Here is a 16,971-nt window from a genome sequence, read left to right on the forward strand (position 1 = left end):
GGCCACTCACACCCTGACATGTCCTGGGTGACAGCCAGCCCTGGCCCTGCTGGCCAAGCTCCCTGCAATCTGGACCCCAGCATTCTGCTTCTTGGGGATGTGCTGAGTGCCTGGGATGATGTCATCTGTTTAGCAAAAGCACATTTCATTTCATCACTTCTCTGAGCCCACATTTCTTCATCTCTCAAATACAGGTCTCAAGAGTCTCGCTCGGCGGATGCCAACCATGCCCTCCACACAGTGATTACTCCATAAGGGTGGGGTCACTCTGCATTAGGCAGGCACCTGAGGGTAGAAGCACAAAACAGACGCACACAGCCCTGAAAGGCCAGCACCAGAGTGCCTCACAGATGGCTGTACCCCAGGCGTCAGGCTGGCACACAGGCACCCCTCGATCCCGTGCCAGGGAGAAGACCCTGTGTCTGCAGAGCAGGCCGAGGGATGTGGCCTAGTGAAAGTGTGGGGCCTGAAGGCAGCTGCTGCTGAGTGAGCGAAGCATGGGGGCCAAGGCTCGATGTAGTGAGGGCTGTGAGGGATCCAGACGGTTCCCAGGGTCCTGGATTCAAATTTCACCTCCACCATTACTGCTGCATGTCCTTGAGTGAGTTCCTGCCCAGCCCACCTGGGCTCCTCCTGTGGAATACGAGGACGCTCTACAGAGAGAGACTCCCCAGAGGAAGTGCAGGAGACCCAGAAAGGCTGAGGCAAAGGGAATGGAGAATAGGCCCAAGGGGCCAGAGGACATGGAAGAGTAGCCCGAGGGGCAAAGAAGTGTTCAGACCCCCACCCACGGCCAGCTGCCCCAGATGGGTAAGAGACACCACACCAAGGGATCAGCCTCACTGTGTGACCTTGACCAGGTACTGGTCCATCTTTGTAGGACATACCTCTGAGGACTGTTATTAGGGCTAAAGAAAAACCAGCTGCCCTGGCCAGTTTGGCTCAGTGGTACAGTGTCGGCTCATGGACCAATGAGTCCTGGGTTCGATTCCAGCCAAGGGCATGTACCTGGTTGCTGTTCATCCCCGGCCCTGGTCGGGGTCGTGCGGGAAGCAACCAGTTGATGTGTCTCTCTCACGTCGATGTTTCTCTCTCTCTCCCTTTCTCTCCCTCTCTCTCTCTCTCCCACTCTATCTGAAGATAAATGGAAAAATATCCTCCGGTGAGGATAAAAAAAGAAAAGAAAAGAAAAACCAGCTGCCTTCCGTCCTGGCGAGCCTGTCAATATGGCAGCCAAGCCCCCTGGGCCCACAGCATCAAGAGGCACCCCAGGCTCCAGGCCTGTCACCTCTTTACCCTCCCCCCCAGCATGGCCTCCACCCTCCCAGGCTCTGTCCCCCCAGAGGCCGCCCTGCACACCCTCCCCCTCTGCCTCCCTGCCCTCTTCACCTCTCACCCAGTTTGCAGTCTGTTTGTAGCCTGCTCCAGGGCTGGTCTGCCTTGCACACTGAGAGGTCCCACTGCCTGACACACAAGGGACACCCAGACACTTGCTGAATGAATGAAGAGTGTGTGTTAATACTTCCCTTCACGTCTCAGTGTTCTGAGGACGTGGACATAGGACGGCTTGTGCCGTTAAAAGTCCTTCTGTGAGCAGGACCTGGCACCAAGAGCTGGTGAGGCTGAGTGCCTACGCAAGGGACAGGAACCATACATGATCAGAACAGGGGATGCAGGCCATTTCCAGAGTACAGTCAGGGCGACTGTGACCTGGTCAAAAGCTGGCGGGGGTAAGGAACTGAACAGCTGTACCAGCTCATAGAAGGAGGTGGGTGCATAGGCCAAAGAGAAGGGGCAGGACGTTCGTGGCAAAGGGAAGGATTTGGCTTTAAACTGTAGGACACCTTGGGGCAACTGGAGAGGTTAGAGGAACCCATGGATAGGGACATTTGGTGACTCCAGATGCAAGAACCCATACCCCCAACATCCACTGCCCTGCAGCCCAGCACCCCTGCCGCTCCCTTGGTAGGGCCCCTACAAGGGAGACAGCGCACTCCGAACCCCGTTTTACAGGTGAGGGCACCAGAGGCAGGGCAGAGCAACCAGCGGCCTCTTATTCAAGCGGGGCAGGTAGCGTCTGGGGACGCCGGAGTCTCGAGGGCTCTCGTGCTCCGCACTGCACCAGCGTCTCGTGGCCATCCACCGGAATGGCAAAGCCAGAACGGCCCGGTTGAGCTGAGTCGGGGGCACGGCCACACCCCAGCTGCTACAGAGCCAGCTCCGGCCTCCCTGGGGCTGGAGGCCCCATTGCTAGCACCTCACCTCCACCGGCCAGCCGTGGCAATGGTGGGGACCCAGGCGCCAGGCCGGCCCCGGAGGGGTGGTGGGGAAGGGGCGGGTGAGGCGCAGAGCCGACCAAGCGCGGGGCGGGGCGCGCCCGGCGGGGCGGGCGGGGCGCCTCCCCGCGCGAGGAAGTCCCTGCCCCGCGCTTTGGGGAAGTGCGGCCCAGGCGCCTGCGCACACCACCCCGCGCCCCGTCCGAGACGATCCGGCCGGACCTCGGAGCGCGGGCCCCGCGGCGCGGAGGCGCGAGCAGCTCGGGAACGCCGCCGGTGAGTGCGCGCGCCGGGCGCCGGGCGCCGCAGCTCTGCCCCTCCGGGTCGTGCGGGCCGGGAGCCTCCGGAGCAGGCTCCGGGATCCGCACCCCAAGGACTCCCGCCGCGGGGTCCACGTGGACCCTGGGCCGCGGCGGGACTGGAGTCCGCCCCCACGCGCGTGGGGGAGGGGGCGCTGCAACCGGGTTCCCCTTTTCTGCAGCTCAGAGCCTGGGGAAGTGATTGCTCAAAGGGGGGGCCGGAAGAACCCAGGTTTCCGCGTCTCCCGCCCCCCTCAGCCTGGTGGGGAGGGGCCGAAGCGGGACACCCTGCCCGCCCCCGCAGCGTTGGATCTAGCCACCTCTCAGCCCTGCGAGTCGCGAGGGAGGTGCTGCGCCCCCCGCCCCAGCCGATCCGGCCCGGCGCCGGCCTCCCTCCGGAGCGCCGCAGGAGAACCTCCTGCCGTCTGACTTGAGTCCCTGCAGTGTACATCCCTTCAGCAGCCAGGGTGGGGCCCAGGCCGAACCTGGCCCCTCCCGCCCCCACCTCGCCTTTGGGTCACTGGTGAGTGGGGCGCCATGGCGAGCTCCCGAGGTGGGGGTGGGGGCGTCAGAGACCGGAGCAAGGGGTCCCAGCAGAGGACAGGCTTTTCAGCCAGACCCTCCCAGCAGAAAGAGGAAGAGAGAGAAGCGAGCCCCTCATCCACCACTGCAGAGGTGGGCTGGGGCGAGGGTCTCGAGGGTTAGGAAAATGGGCCTGCCTTGGGTGAGCCAGTCTGGGGCTCCCCCACCAGCCAAAAGTGTGGGGGAGAGGGGGCAGCAGATAGGAAGGGTACTGATTAGGGTCAGGAGGGAATGGAGCCCCTCTGTCAACCCCCCTCCCAAAGGTTATGGCATTTTTTCTGGGATTGTCACATTTTCTCATTCTTTTTTTGGACTGGAGTCGTTCTTTTTCCTTCTGTGGAGCAGAGCAGCAGCCACTCCCAAGGGAGCCTCTGTCCCTAGAGGCTGGACTTGCTGCCTGTCCAGCCTCTTTCATCCCAGACGGGGAGGGTGGGGGGGGGAGGCTTGAAGGGGCTGGGGAAGAGGAACGACCCCCCCTCCAAATGCCAGAATGAGGAGCAAGAACCCCAGTTCAGACCCTATGGCCACCCAGGAAAGAGTAGGTGCCCTGGGTGCAGAGGTGGCCCCAACCAGCCTGAAAAGGGTATTAGGAGTCGGGCCCAAGGCCTTGTCTCCCTCTGCCCCAAACTTGGACCCCAGTACCTGGGCCCTGCACCCTCGAAGAGGTCCCCTCCAATTCAGAGCTAAGTTGGAGATGGCATCTGATGTGGGTACAGTCTTCAGGTGCTAGGGGTTGGGGTACAGGACTGGGCCCCTGCCCCCACTCACAGTGGGTGGGGGTGCAGAGGAGGAAGAGCAGCTCTCCTGGGGGAAGTCACAGCAGTCTGGGGTACAGCTACTAGACCTCAGAGGTTGCCACACCCCTTCCTTTCCCTAGAAACTTGACCCCTGAGGGAAAGGCTGTGGTGCGGCTGCTTCCCCATCTGCTTGCTGGGAGCCTGTGGGACCCAGTGTGAGCCCCATGATCTCCAGGTGGTAAGGGGCTGCGGCCCCATGGGTCAGGGCAGAGGCCTCTGTGTGCCCAGGCCCTGGCGGCCCGGCGGCCCTGTGATAACCCGTGCGCTCACAGGGTCCTGGCCCAGGACCGGGCCAGAGCCGGAATGGAGCCTTGCTCCAGGAGCTACCTGGCCTGGTGCCCGCCTGGGGCCTGTCCCTAGAGCACCCTGCCCTCCTGACCCTGGCTGAGGCCAACATGGACCAAAAAGGGCTAACAGGCCCCCAGCTGAGGGATGAGAACATAAAGTGAAACCAAGCTGTGAGCCTCCTGCCGGCTGAGACAGGTGGTGGGGACGCCTCACCTGGGCCGCAGTGGGCGCAGGCGGGCGGTGGCGGGGAGGCCTTCAAAACTGCCTCCAGGGCGCTGATTGGCTGCCCTGTGCTGTCACTGCTCCGACTGGAATCCCAGCGGGCCTCGCGGAGGACAGCGGGGAGGGGGCTTCCCGGTGAGATGTCAGCGTAGGTGCTGCGCAGACGCTGAGAAGGGCGCACCCCCTTCGTCCCCCGGGTACCCCGAAGTTCCTACCAGGGAGCAGGACATCCCCGCCCACTGCTGCCCCCCCCCCCCCCCCCCGCGTGCCGCCTTGTGGCGAGGCAGCGGTTTCCGCAGCCCGATGGGGGAGGGGGAGAGGCGGGAGACCTGGTCCGTGAGTGGCCGGCTGGGGTAGGGGCTGCCAGGGACGCGCTCAGTGGGAGGAGCGGTGGTCCATGGGAGGCTCCCAGCCCGGCTCCCCTGTGAATCCACTTCCTGCACCTTCAGGAAGTCCTGCTCCTTTCCCACTCGGACCCTTCAGGCTTTGGACATAGGCGGCTGCCCCTTGGTGAGCCCCAGTGACCACCTCCACTACTCTGGGTCCACAGGCAGATCAAGGTTCCTGGTGGGAAGCAACCTGCCCACTACCCCTCACACACACACACCCACAGAACACCCAGGATGGAGGAGCGGGGATGGGAGTTCTGAATGTCCCACCACCACCCCTATACACCAACCTGATAGACCCAGACTCTTGGGGCCCCCAGTGCCCTTGGGGGTGGGGCCAGAAGCCGGAAACCAAGAAAGAGGAACCCAAGCTTCCGGCTTCCCAGGGACTGAGCAGATGGGGGTGTCCCAGAACATCCTGTGTTCTTGGGGACCCCTCCTCACAACCGTGCACCCTTCACAGCCCCGGTGTAGGCTGGGGTGGGGTGCAGGCAGGGGAGCAGGCCCTGCTGGGGCACTGAGAAGGAGGGAAGCCTTCTCAAGAGCCCTCTCGGGGGGCATGGAGAGACAGGGGTCTCAAGTTCCCTGAGAACCTTGGCCTCTCTTCTCAGACCCCAGGTTGTGGTGAGGGTCCCGAGCCGGCACCACGGAGCCCCGGCGACCACCTCCACCCCACCCATGCCCACCGAGCATGAGGCTGAGAAGCAGGTGCACCACCTCCACCCCTGCCTCTGTCACTTGGGGGGCTGGGGGAGGTAACAAGGAATTGAGGGACCCTCCTGCACCTGGGAGGCTGGAAGGGTCCTGCCCTTGGGAGCGTGGCCACCAGCAGGCAGCCCACGAGGAGAGGTGGGTGCCCGCAGGTCGGTGCCTGAGGCGGCCCGTCTTCCCCCAGCACACAGGGCCAGAGGAGGCAGACCAGCCTCCCTCCATGTCCAGTCATGCGGCCCCCCCGGCTGCCCCCAGCCGCAACCCCTGCTGCTTGTGCTGGTGTTGCTGTTGCAGCTGCTCCTGGTACGTGGGGGGGTGGGGCGGGGCTGAGCAGACCTGGCCCAAGATCCCACTCCCTGACCCTCGGGTGGCTTCTGAGGTGTTGCCCACAGGCAGGACGCCCCTGCCACCCACAACACCTGTCTAGGGGCTGCTGGGCACTGGTGGCCGCCGGCCAGTGCCCCAGCCCCGTGTGTGCACCCCTGTCCTCTTACTCAGCACACGCTCACTGACTGCCTGGAGCCAGCCCCGCTGGCCTCGCAGACCCTGCAGGCCGGCAGGTAGAGGGGCGCCGAGCAGAGACCTGCCCTGGGACACACCTCCAGAGCAGCCTGCCCGCGTGGGTGTAGGGCCTCCATGTGGCCCCCGGGTTTTGTAGGCATCTGGGGAAGCTGTTGGCATTTTTGTGCCTCCGAGGCCTGGCCCCACTCCGGCTTCAGGCCTTTCACTGCTGAAAGGGACCAGCTGACCAGTGAGCAACCAAGGCCTGAGCCCAGGCCCAAGATGGTAGAGGGGTGGCCTGGGGGTGGGAGAACAGGAAGAGTTAGGGTTCACGGAATTTGGTTTTGGAGGCCAAGGGCGAGTTTGGAGGCAGGCAGGCAGCAGTAGGTGCCGAGTTGTATGTGGATTGTGTGTGGACGCTTCGGTGTGAGGTGTGTGTTACCAGGTGTGGGTTTGGGAGCCAGCCTCCAGGGCCAGGGGTCTGTGGCAGAAGGGGAGCAAGGTCAGGCAGGGAAGTGCACCAGGAGCCCACGGAAGCCCCAAAGGCTCAAACGGCTGAAGAGGCTTTGGCCCTGGGGCTGGGACGGGGGAAGGAGCAGATCCAGGGCCTCCACCTGAGCAGGCTCACTCGTGCTGTGTCCCGTGTCCACACACGGGCCTGCGTGTCTGCCATCAGGAGCGAAGGGCGACGGCGAGCGTGGCGGGCTTCCGGGGAGAGCAAGCTGCAGCCCCTCCCCAGCTGTGAAGTCTGGTGAGTCCGGGGCTGTGCGGGCTGCGGGCTGGGGGTCTAGGCAGACCACACGGGCCTGACCTGGGGCGGGTGCCCAGCAGCACGCCGAGCCCCGAGGAGGTGCAGAGCTGGGCGCAGTCTTTCGACAAGCTGATGCACAGTCCCGCGGGCCGCAGCGCCTTCCGGGCGTTCCTGCGCACGGAGTACAGCGAGGAGAACATGCTTTTCTGGCTGGCCTGCGAGGAGCTCAAGGCCGAGGCCAACCAGCACGTGGTGGACGAGAAGGCGCGGCTCATCTACGAGGACTACGTGTCCATCCTGTCCCCCAAGGAGGTGAGCCTGGACTCCCGCGTGCGGGAGGGCATCAACAGGAAGATGCAGGAGCCGTCTGCGCACACATTCGACGACGCGCAGCTGCAGATCTACACGCTCATGCACCGGGACTCCTATCCCCGCTTCCTCAGCTCCCCCGCCTACCGCGCCCTGCTGCTGCAGGGGAGCTCCCAGTCCTCCCAGGAGGCCTAGGCACCCACCCGCTGCGAGACTCGTCGCCTTCCCGTGTGCAGCAGCCGGGGTCAGGCACGCCAGGCCCAGCACCCTGGGGCCCTGCTAGGTAGGAGCTCCCCGTGCAGGGCAGGCGGGAGCCCTCCCCACCCAGGGGACCTAGTGCCCCAAGGTCCTGCTAACAGGCAGGTGTGCTGCCGGCCAGGAGCTCCTGTGGCGAGAGGAGGACCCTCCAGGAGGCATCTTGGACCCACCAGCCTTACTGGGCCCCTCCCCAGGCAGCCGGGGACCTCGGAAAATGCCTTTAGTGGGGAAGAGGACCCCTGTACTCTAGTTTGGTGACTTGGTGAGATCCTCTAGACCAGGCTCAGGTGACAGACCCCAGCATCTCTCTTCGTGTTCGTTCATTTTCAACCTGGAAGTGTCCTCACTGTATTTTACTCAAAAAAAGGTTGTTTTCATATTTATCTCCATCCCGCTCTCCCAAAATAGGATTATCTTATTATTGAAGATGTTTTTAAAGCAAGTCTCCTCTCTTTCCACATCTCAGACTCGGGACAGGGGAGCAGCCAGGCTGAGGGGACCTGCCCCACGAGCTCTTCCCCACTCCCACCCTCGGGCGAGGGCCCAGGCAGGTGCGCCCCCAGCACCCCCCACGACTGGCAGTACAGTGGGAATCACAGCCCAAGCCTTGGGTGGGCGGGATCCTGGAAGGCACTTGAGGCCCCTGGAGGCTGGCCAGCGGGGCAGTACACGTGGGGTGACCTTCCCCCAAGGGTCCCGGGTGCCAGGCACTGTTACCTCCGACGTGTGTCAGGCACGTGCTGGCCACTCCAGCCCCGAGTTCCCGGGATGCAAAGATTTCGACACTGTCTGGTCCAGGGCACCGAGGACCCTTCAAGAGCAGAGGCTGGGACCCAGGCTTGCCTGGCCCTGCACACGCCCTGGGTAGGTGACCCGAGTCCTCTGTGTGCCCAAGGCCCCTCCCACCCAGTCCGCCCAGGGCTGCTCCACTGGGCTGCAGGCAGTGTCACCTGACTCCAGGAAGGAGGGGTGCCCCTGAGGCAGTGGGGGCCCAGCTCACAGCCAAGCCTGCACATGGCCCACCAGGACCCAAAGCCAAGGACAGCTTGGTGGCAAAAACAAACATTTAATAATTGGGAGAAGGGTGTGCTGTGGTGGGGGCGGGGCCTGCTGCCCTCCGGGACAGCAGGAGGGCACGGGGCGGGTCTTCAGAGAAGCTGCAGAGGGTGCGGCTGCAGGGCTGCAGGAGGGCTCAGCAGAACTGCAAGGAGGGGACAGGCATCCAGCCACTCGGCCTGGGGACCCCGCAGGGCAGGGGCAAAGGAGGGGTCTCCGCCACCCTCCCCAGAGTTCCCAGGAGGCCAGCTGGGCAGGGCTGTCCCCCAGTTCACACCACACGGACCCCACGCAGAGAAGGGCTGGAGGGCCTGGGCTCACCCACTTACCTTCCAGCGGTTCCCACACTCGTTGCAGACAACGAACGTGGTCATGGGCTCGTCAGAGCTGCGGGTCTGCACCTGCGGAGGGGACAGGGTGGGGGCCCCCAGCCCCAGGGTCTGTCAGGTGGCGTAAGACAGTAGGTCTCTCCTGGAGTCGTAACCTGGGAGGCCACCATGCTGGCCTCAGCCCTGGGCCCTTGCGGGTGACCTGTGCTGACGCTGCCCCAGCCACCTGACCACTCTTACCAAGGCCCCACCGGACACCTGGGTCCACAGAGCGTAACCTCCACGGACCTGGGTGCAATCCTGCAGCTGCCGCCAGGGAGCACAGCACACCCTCCTCCCGCCAGTAGCAAGTCCTCAGGGCCCCGATACTGGGCCGGCCAGGTCCCCCAACCTTAGTATCCACAGCAAGCAGGACCCGGCCCCAGAGACGCTGCTTACCGGAGACCAGGGGTCCTGGGCAAGTGGGGAGGCCCCAGAGGTGACCACCACTCCCTGGCCTGCGCCCCAGACCATTAGCACCAGGCGTGAGGGCGTGGACCCCACGCACAGAGCCAGCCCTGAGGACACGCCCGTGGGGCTGGCAGCCACGCACCTGAGTGTAGGTGCAGCTCTTCTTCCTGCACCTGCCGCAGGTGAACAGGTCTGTCTGCGTGCCGCCCGTGCGGGCCATCTGGTGCTCGCGGATCGCCTCCTTGGTCATCGCCTTGCGGATCTCCTTCAGCTCGTCGCTGGCCATCTCCTGGAAGGCGGGGCGCTTAGCTGCTGGGCTGCACCCCGGGGCAGCCCGCCCGGGTGGGGGGTTACCTCCGATGTCATCACCGCGATCTGCTGGGGTGTTATGGTGCCGCACAGCACGTTCCGCCGCAGGTCCGGGTTCTTGGCATCCTTGAGGTTGGAGATGCGGCTCCGCACACGGTTCTTGTACTTCATGTCAGTGTTCCCCACGTCGCGGAAGATGCGTGCAGGTGTTTAAGGACCGTCACCGGCCGGGCTGATTCCCTCCACCCACCCTGTGCAGCTATGGGGGGCTCCCCATAGGGACTACAGGGCTGGGGCTGGGCAGGAAGAGGAGCCTGGCGCTCGGGTCAGTCTGCCCGCTCAGGTCTGTCAGGGAGGTGCAGGGCTGCTGGGCGACCCTCCCTGCACCCGGTTCTGAGGTCCAGGCCCCAGCAGGCAGAAGCAGCCCTCGTCAGGCTCAGGAGTCAACCCACCCCAATACCCGTCAGCCTGGCAAAGGCGCCAGGGTAGTGGCCACCGGGGGAGCTGGGCCTGGCTGGCCCGGAGACAACTGCACCCCAGCCCTCCAGCCCTGGCACAAGGATATACTCCTCTATCTGGGCGGACAGGTGCTCGCAGTCCGCACTGACGGCCACGTGGTCATCTGCAAGAAGCAGCCCTCACCAGCTGCCCCGCTGGCTCCCAGCCCCCCAGCACCCAGGGGGCAGCAGCCAGTGGGGACAGGCTGTCCCTCGGCACTCACGGTCCGTCTGCAGGGCCGCCGTCAGCATCTCACGGCACTTGTTCCGCACGGCATCGCAGGTGACCGGCACCGGGGGGAACGTGGTCATCCTGGGGGTTGACAGCATCCTGGGCAGCTCCGGCCTCTTGCGGCTGGAGAGAGACAGGCCCACTCGGGCCATGTGAGATGAGACACCAGTCCCCAGAAGAGCCAACATCGCAGCCCGTCTCCCCTAAGCCCACCTGCTCCACCCTGAGAGCAGCCTGGCCCAGCATGCCCACAGGCTCTGCCCAGCGGTCCAGGGACAGTGAGGCCACCTGGGTGGGGAGCCCCACAATGGGCACAGCACCGCCCCCAGGGAGGCCCAGATCACAGGACCAGACCACCCAACACAAGCTGCCAAATTGGGAAAGGCAGGTGGAGCTGGTGGTCACCCAAGACCAGATCTGCCCACCAACACAGATGCCCCTGGCAGGGCTGGGCGCCACACCCAGGGCTGCCTCTATCCGTGCTGCACCCTCTAGCCCTCCCCTCATGTCCCTGCATCTCATACTCCCGTGACCCCACGAGGGAGGGAGAGGCTGGCAGTGAGCGATGCCAGTTCAAGGGTGTGCAACCTGAGCTGGCCGCCAAGACCCAGACCGAGGACCGGCCTGGAGCCGGGACATGAGCAGGGTTCCCACGAGCCCGCTCAGGGCCCCAGCAGCTCTTGTGGCCCAGGCATTGCCTTGCCCCTTGATGTGGGGCTGCAGAGTGTCCAGAGGAGCTTTGGAAGGGAGGCACCCCAAGAGGCCAACCAGGCGAGACGAGAGTCCCCTCCGAGAGGGAAAGGCCCGTGTTCGTGTGTCCTTGGCCTGCTCAGGGCGCGGAAATCAGCACCTGCAGACTGAGCAGCAGTTCCCAGGTGGTGGAGGGTGTGCAGCTGCCTTCCGGACTCACTACCTGGGATCCTGGGCCTCGGAGCCCTCCTTCGAGGATGAAGTGGGCAGAGGCCCGCCCCTCCTCCGGTCCCTGGCTTTGGCATCGGAAGCATCTGCAAGTGCCCAGAAGGGGGAGTGGCTGGCTAGGGGAGGGCAGGCCAGAGGGCAGGGCCAGGCCAGGGAGGGGAGCAGACCACCACCAAGGCACAGCTCAGCCCGCTCCCCAGTCCTGGCCCTCACCCAGGCCCAGGTGCTGAGCCTTCCTGCTAAGCACCGGCTGTGGTCCTCTCCTGCCCAGACTCAGGACAGCACCCACACCCCTGCCCGCACGGCCCCCGACTCAAGCAGGCTGCCGGTGGGCCTCTCTGGGGCCTACCCCACGCCCGTCCTGCCAAGGGGGCTGCCGTCCACCCAGAGCGATCCCTGAGTCCGAGCACACACTTCCCCCCGCGACGGTCTCCACAGGTGAAGCATTTGAACTTGGACGAAGACCAGTCACTGCAGGCCGGCAGGACATGGCCATTCCCCAACTGGACCTCAGGCACTGCAGTGAGCCCCACCCGCTGGGCACATCCCCACTGGGCTCCTGAGACCCTGGCCTGCACTGGGGACCTCCCCACAGGAGAGGAGCGTCCCACCCACCACCAAAACACACACACACTTGTCCAACAGGTGGCCCTTTGGCCACGCAGGACTGGAGGGAGGCCCAGAACACACATTTCAGGCTTTGGACAGAGCCCAGAAGAGGCTGGGAGGAGGGGTGGGGTTCAGTGTCCAGAGGTGGGGGCCTCTGCAACCCCAGGCACCCTGCTGTCCCTAGGAAAAGGCTGCCCAACCCGAGTGGCAACACCCCCCTCCTCTCTGCCACCTTCCACTCCCCTTCCCCCGCACTCCCCTTCTCCCCTCCTTTTCCTCACCTCTTGCCCCTTCCTCCTCCTCCCCTCGCTTCTCCCCTGGTCTGGGGCCACTCCCTGCCCTCCTGCTGCCCAGACACGTTTCTCCTGTGTGGCTTCCCCAGCCCTGCACCCACCCTCAACTCCCCTCTCTCCTGGCTCCACATAGAAGCCCCACGGCTCCCAGCCCAGACCAGCTTCCGGGACGGTCTGCTACGCCCCCATCCCCAGGGTCCCCTGCCCCTGCTCAGCCTGACACGCACCCAGGAGCTTCTTCCAGGACTTGATGAGAGACTTGGCCAGCGCGATGACCTCCTCATCAGAGCTCTGTTTCCGCAGGGCGTTGACAGACATGCCGACCCGGGTGGACTGCGAGGCAGGTGTCTGGGCTGAGGGCAGCGGCCAGACCCTCCTCACAGACCCCTGGAAGCACCCACAGGGCAGGGGCTGGGATTGGCAAGGGAAGGGGGACACTTCCCGAGGGCTACTGCCCCATTTGGGACCTAGGAGTCTCAGTGGCAAGGGAGAGCTGGGTCACCCTCAGATGTCTGCCCATCTCAGAACAACAGAAAAAGGCAGGGACGGCCGCCTCAGGGAAGGTACTGTGCCTAACCAAGGACAAGGCCAGGGCCAGGGAGCTGCCAGGTGCCCAGGAGCTGTCCCGAGCAGGAAACACACGGGGCCCTACCTGGAGCAGGTGCAGCGTGACTGGCATGGCCTTCAGCTCCCGCAGCAGGTCCATGGCTCCCTCCTAGAAGGAGAAGGAAGTGCCTTCATGAAGAACTTTGAGGTCGTGGTGGAGCCCACCTCAGACACGCGGGTGGGGGGCTACACAGCAGTGAGAGCTGGGAGGTCCACCTGGGCTCGGATGCCCGGGGTGGGGGGGCTGTGCACGCAACCCCAGCATGGCAGGTCACATGACTACTGACCTGGCATCAGCCACTGACCAAGTCAGGATGGTGGGAAACACCTTGAAGGACCACAGCTCAGTGCAGGTGTGGCCCCAGGGGCACCCACTCCCCTGTGCAGTCCCATATCCATTGCCCAGATGGGTCGGGTAGCCTCTTCCTAAAGTGGTCCCCTGACCCCCTGACAGGGACCGGCCCAGGACCCGTCAGTGTCCCCTGCTGAAACCAAACCTGCAGGGCACCTGCACCATACCCACACCCAGCAGTTGATGAAAGTCCCACTCCCCACCCCATCAGCCTCTCCAGGAGTCACTCATCCCTTGGCCAGCCATCAGCCCCCGCCTGGACTACTGCACAGACCCCTGGTCTCCTTCTGCCTCAGCCCCACCTGTTTTCTCAACTCCCTCATACGGTGAAGCGCCTTTGCTCACTGTTCCCAAGTGTGCCAGGCTGCTGGCCTCCGGACCTCACACCTGCTTCTCCCGCAGCCAGGGGGTCTCTCCTGGGGTGTCCAAAGATGTGTGCCTGCCCTCCCTCCCTCCCTCCCTCCACAGCTTTGTTTAAACGACACCTCAGCAACCACACCCATCAGCATCCCCCTCCTCCCTGCTGTTCTCCCCACAGATGCTTCACTTCTCAACGCACTGTTCTCACGTGTCTATCCCATGACATAAAGGAGCACAGATGATCCCACCCAGCCACCCAAGGTTGTGAGAGCCTCAGATGTCCCAGGCCGTGGGAGGGCCTGGCCTGCCGGCACCACCAATCTGGGTGGCATCTCTGCTCAGGCTACAGCCCTGGGGTGACCTCCTCAGAGGGGACAGATGGTCACCAGAGCCAAGGGCACAGTGCCACTCACTGATCATCTTCCCCCAAACGGAACCTCAGACTTCACAATGCCAGCTTTCTGGGGCTCCAGCCGAGGCGCTCATGGGCACTGGGAGCACCAGGAGCTTCTGCTAGCTCTCGCCCCCCACTCCACAGTACCCCAGCCCCGCCACCTCCCTTCCAGAAGTTGGCTGGCCACAGCTGCTTGCCTTCTCACCCTCCCCGGGGGTTCGACTCCCCCCAGTTCTGCCTGGCCCCATCCAGCCCTCCATGGGTTTCAGGACCTATATCCGACCCCCTACCCCAGGGGGAGTGTCTATTATTTATTTTGTCTCCTTCACAGGGGAAGTAGCTTCTTTCTCGGGTCATCTCTGAAAAAGGCCCCAGATTGTTCCCACACTCTGATCTGTGCTGCCAGAGGCCCCCCAGGTGTACGAACACAATTGGGGGGGAGGGGTTGCTTGCTGGGTGAACGGATGAGTGAGAGGCACCCCTTTCCCAGAACCCCAGTCCACAGGGACCCAGACAACCCTGTCCACCCCAAGTGCCACCGACCGTCAGTGCGAGCGCACAGCCCGGGATGACGGTGCAGGGACGGAGCCCAGGGGCTGAGCCTCCTGGCAGGGAACCCAGACGCCCAGTGAGGCCAGAGTGGGTCGTGTTTGCGGAGCCTCTCGGGGAGCCAGGGGGACCCCTCCACCCACCCAGGACGCCTCCGTGGAAGGCCATGCAGGTGGCCAGGCCTTGGCGCTGCTGGAACCCCTCCGCCGGGCCCCCCGGCGAGACCCGCGCCGCTCCCGCAAGGCTCCCCGCTCGCGGCCGGCGGGGCCTGGGCCCGGGGGTCCTGCTGCCACCCCGCCCCAGGTGCTGCGGGCGAGTCCGGGCTGAACAACGGAAAGCATTTATTGGGGACACCTGGTTCCTGAGGGTCGGGGACGGTGCGAGCCGCAGCCCAGGCCCCGCAGGGCTCCAGGGCTCCGGTCGGGTGCGGGGAGGCCGGGGCGCTGCGGGGACACCGGCTGGGGCGTCGCGAGGCCCGCGGGCGGGGCCAGGAGGGGCTGCTGGCCCAGCCCCCGGGTCCGGAGTCGGACGGGAAGGGGCGGTCGGCGTCCGGAGCGGGGCTGCGGGGCCAGGTCCAGGCCCGATCGCGGCCTCGGCCGTGCGTGCGGGGGTGACGGGCAGGGCTGGCCGGGGCAGGGGCTCGTCCTGCCCCTCGGGGGTCTCCCCGGCCCTGACGGGGGCTCGGCGGGCTCGGCGGGGGCTCGGCGGGGCGGGGGTCCCGGGGTCCTGGCGGCCCGCGCCCCTCACCGCGCTCTTCTTGGTCACCATCTTGTCCAGCCTCCGGGCGATGCGCGCAATCTCCTCCTCCTTGCCCATCACTGCCTCGGGGGCAGCGCCCCCAGCGCCCGCCGCGCCAGCCTCAGCCTCCCGGCCCGGACGCCAGCCCCGGCCGTCGCCGCCTCCCGCACCCGCACCCGCCGCAGCCGACGCAGCCCTGCCGCGGGAGGGAGACCCTCCGTTCAAACCCTCGGCCCCCGCGCCCGCCGCACGGCATCCTGGGACACGTAGTCTCCGCGCCGCCGCCTCGCGCGCGCTAACCCCCGCTCTGGACCACAATTCCCAGGAGCCTCGCGCGTGCGCAAAGCTTCTTGGGGATTGTAGTCCTGACGCGGGCCGTCGCTGCAGACCTGCGGAGCCGAAGGACTGCCAGTCCCACCAGCCTCCGCACGGTCCGGCTTGCCTGGTGGAGGGCGCTGCGGTGGCGCGTGGGGCTAGGACGTGCGTGCCTGCTGCAGCGTGGGCCCCGGGACGTCCCTCCCGAGCCTCCTTCCTGGAGCGGCCGGGGGTCCCACTGCGCGGGGCTGCAAAGGCACCTTAGAGTCCGTCCCCCCTCTCCACCCACTTTGAGCCCTCGTCTTCCATCCTCCGCTGTCGCGAGGCAGCCGGATCCTGACTCCGGTGCCCTAGAGCCAAGTCCTGCGGGAGACGCCCTGAGTGCTCTGCTCCGGATTCTAGCGTCTGAGGCCTCGTGCGGGGCGCCTGGAGGTGGGAGGGAGCAGTAACCAGATGCGGAGTCTGGGAGAGGCAGGGGCTGGGGTTAGCAAGGCGCCAAGGGACTTGGAGAGGCTGCTTGGGCCAGGACCCTGCCTCCGTACTCAGCTGCAGGATGCAAATCCCGGGCTGCCACTTCAAATAAGGCACTGACCCCTTTGTGCCACAGTCTCCCCGTCTGCGAAATGGGATGTTGATAGTGTCTACCTCACAGGGCTGCTGTCAGGAGGATGTGAGCTGATGTACATCAAGCACCGAGAACCTGGACAGAGCATGAGCCATTAGGTTGTCACCACCCTTGCTGCCAGAGGTCCCAATGAGTTGAAGGGATGGCCTGGCCCAGGGAGAGTTTGAGAGGGGAAGGGCAGCGTCAGCACCTCCACCAGATGTCTGCCACCTCCTCGGTGATGTAGTTGCTGGGCAGGTTGCTGTAGGGGGTACAATTCTGGGAGAGGGTAGAGGCCAGGGGTCTGAAATCTATAGCATTGTGCGCCCTACAGGCACTAAAATTCAAGACAAGTGACTGAGGCCAGATGGCAGATGGGATGTCCAGATGACCTGAGCCGACCATGCCTTGGGCTCTCAGTGGCATTACTTAGATATGACTGAGCTTCCCAGCAGCCAAAGTGAAAAGGGAAGCATAGGTTATGCAATTCCTTAGTAATCATAAGGGAAAAGCATGGAATTCCTCAGGTTTTCCAGGACAGAGGCCCTGTAACAGGTAAACACAGCACCCCTAGTGTACAAACCAGCTCTGATTCTGCCTCTTACCATGAGCCTGGCCCATAGTGCTGAGCCCAGCCCAACTAGGCAAGTCCTCGAGGCCCAAATCTCCTGGTCAGAGAGTGTGTGAAGCCTCTGAGGGTCCGGCACCAGGGACACTAGGGAGGCTGGAGCCACACGCCCTTCAACTTCTCTCAACGGATGACAAATGGCCACAACGAGGAGCTGGCCAGGGTCCTGTGGAACAGAAACCAGGAACTCCAGAGAACTCAGCCCGAGATCAGACAGCAAGGACTGCAAAGCCAGCTCCCCATCTCCCACAAGGATGTGTCCATAAGGCTGCCCAGCCAGGCGCCTGGACACACGGGGGTAAGTGGATTCGAGGACTGCTCAGATGGAACCCCCCTTCATGCTGGCACC

The 16,971-nt window shown here is 64.6% G+C and overlaps 2 protein-coding genes across 6 annotated transcripts; one reads left to right on the plus strand and one right to left on the minus strand.

Annotated features, from left to right (window-relative positions):
* Window positions 1-2,765: 2,765 nt before the first annotated feature.
* RGS19 (regulator of G protein signaling 19) lies at window positions 2,766-8,484 on the plus strand. Of its 5 annotated transcripts, none has more exons than XM_036244337.1 (5): window positions 2,766-3,098; window positions 5,465-5,561; window positions 5,749-5,867; window positions 6,742-6,816; window positions 6,894-8,484. In XM_036244337.1, exons 2-5 carry the CDS (start codon window positions 5,532-5,534, stop codon window positions 7,318-7,320), a joined length of 651 nt encoding a protein of 216 aa, XP_036100230.1. In that variant the 5' UTR covers window positions 2,766-3,098; window positions 5,465-5,531; the 3' UTR covers window positions 7,321-8,484. The 5 variants fall into 5 exon arrangements, with proteins under 5 accessions (XP_036100230.1, XP_036100233.1, XP_036100231.1 ...); XM_036244338.1 differs by lacking the exon at window positions 2,766-3,098 and adding an exon at window positions 4,799-4,974; XM_036244340.1 differs by lacking the exon at window positions 5,465-5,561.
* Window positions 8,469-15,214, minus strand: TCEA2 (transcription elongation factor A2). Its single transcript, XM_036244335.1, has 10 exons — window positions 15,085-15,214; window positions 12,729-12,791; window positions 12,304-12,409; window positions 11,170-11,260; window positions 10,249-10,379; window positions 10,093-10,149; window positions 9,573-9,727; window positions 9,361-9,507; window positions 8,769-8,840; window positions 8,469-8,584 (listed from the first exon to the last, which is right to left on the minus strand). The coding sequence occupies exons 1-10, from the start codon at window positions 15,151-15,153 to the stop codon at window positions 8,576-8,578; spliced, it is 900 nt and encodes a 299-aa protein (XP_036100228.1). The 5' UTR covers window positions 15,154-15,214; the 3' UTR covers window positions 8,469-8,575.
* Between the last annotated feature and the right edge of the window lie 1,757 nt (window positions 15,215-16,971).

This window comes from Molossus molossus, unplaced genomic scaffold, assembly GCF_014108415.1.
Source record: "Molossus molossus isolate mMolMol1 unplaced genomic scaffold, mMolMol1.p scaffold_m16_p_6, whole genome shotgun sequence".
NCBI lineage: Eukaryota > Metazoa > Chordata > Mammalia > Chiroptera > Molossidae > Molossus > Molossus molossus.

What these genes read in the sequence shown, in the direction of transcription:
- RGS19 (XM_036244337.1), top strand. Translation starts at nt 5,532, where the DNA reads ATGCCCACCGAGCATGAGGCTGAGAAGCAG. An exon ending in AGCATGAGGCTGAGAAGCAG is followed by an intron (nt 5,562 to 5,748) that starts GTGCACCACCTC and finishes GTCTTCCCCCAG; the next exon opens with CACACAGGGCCAGAGGAGGC. An exon ending in TGCTGTTGCAGCTGCTCCTG is followed by an intron (nt 5,868 to 6,741) that starts GTACGTGGGGGG and finishes GTCTGCCATCAG; the next exon opens with GAGCGAAGGGCGACGGCGAG.
- TCEA2 (XM_036244335.1), bottom strand. Translation starts at nt 15,153, where the DNA reads ATGGGCAAGGAGGAGGAGATTGCGCGCATCGCCCGGAGGCTGGACAAG. An exon ending in TGGTGACCAAGAAGAGCGCG is followed by an intron (nt 12,792 to 15,084) that starts GTGAGGGGCGCG and finishes TTCTCCTTCTAG; the next exon opens with GAGGGAGCCATGGACCTGCT. An exon ending in AGAGCTGCACCTACACTCAG is followed by an intron (nt 8,841 to 9,360) that starts GTGCGTGGCTGC and finishes TCCCCTCCGCAG; the next exon opens with GTGCAGACCCGCAGCTCTGA.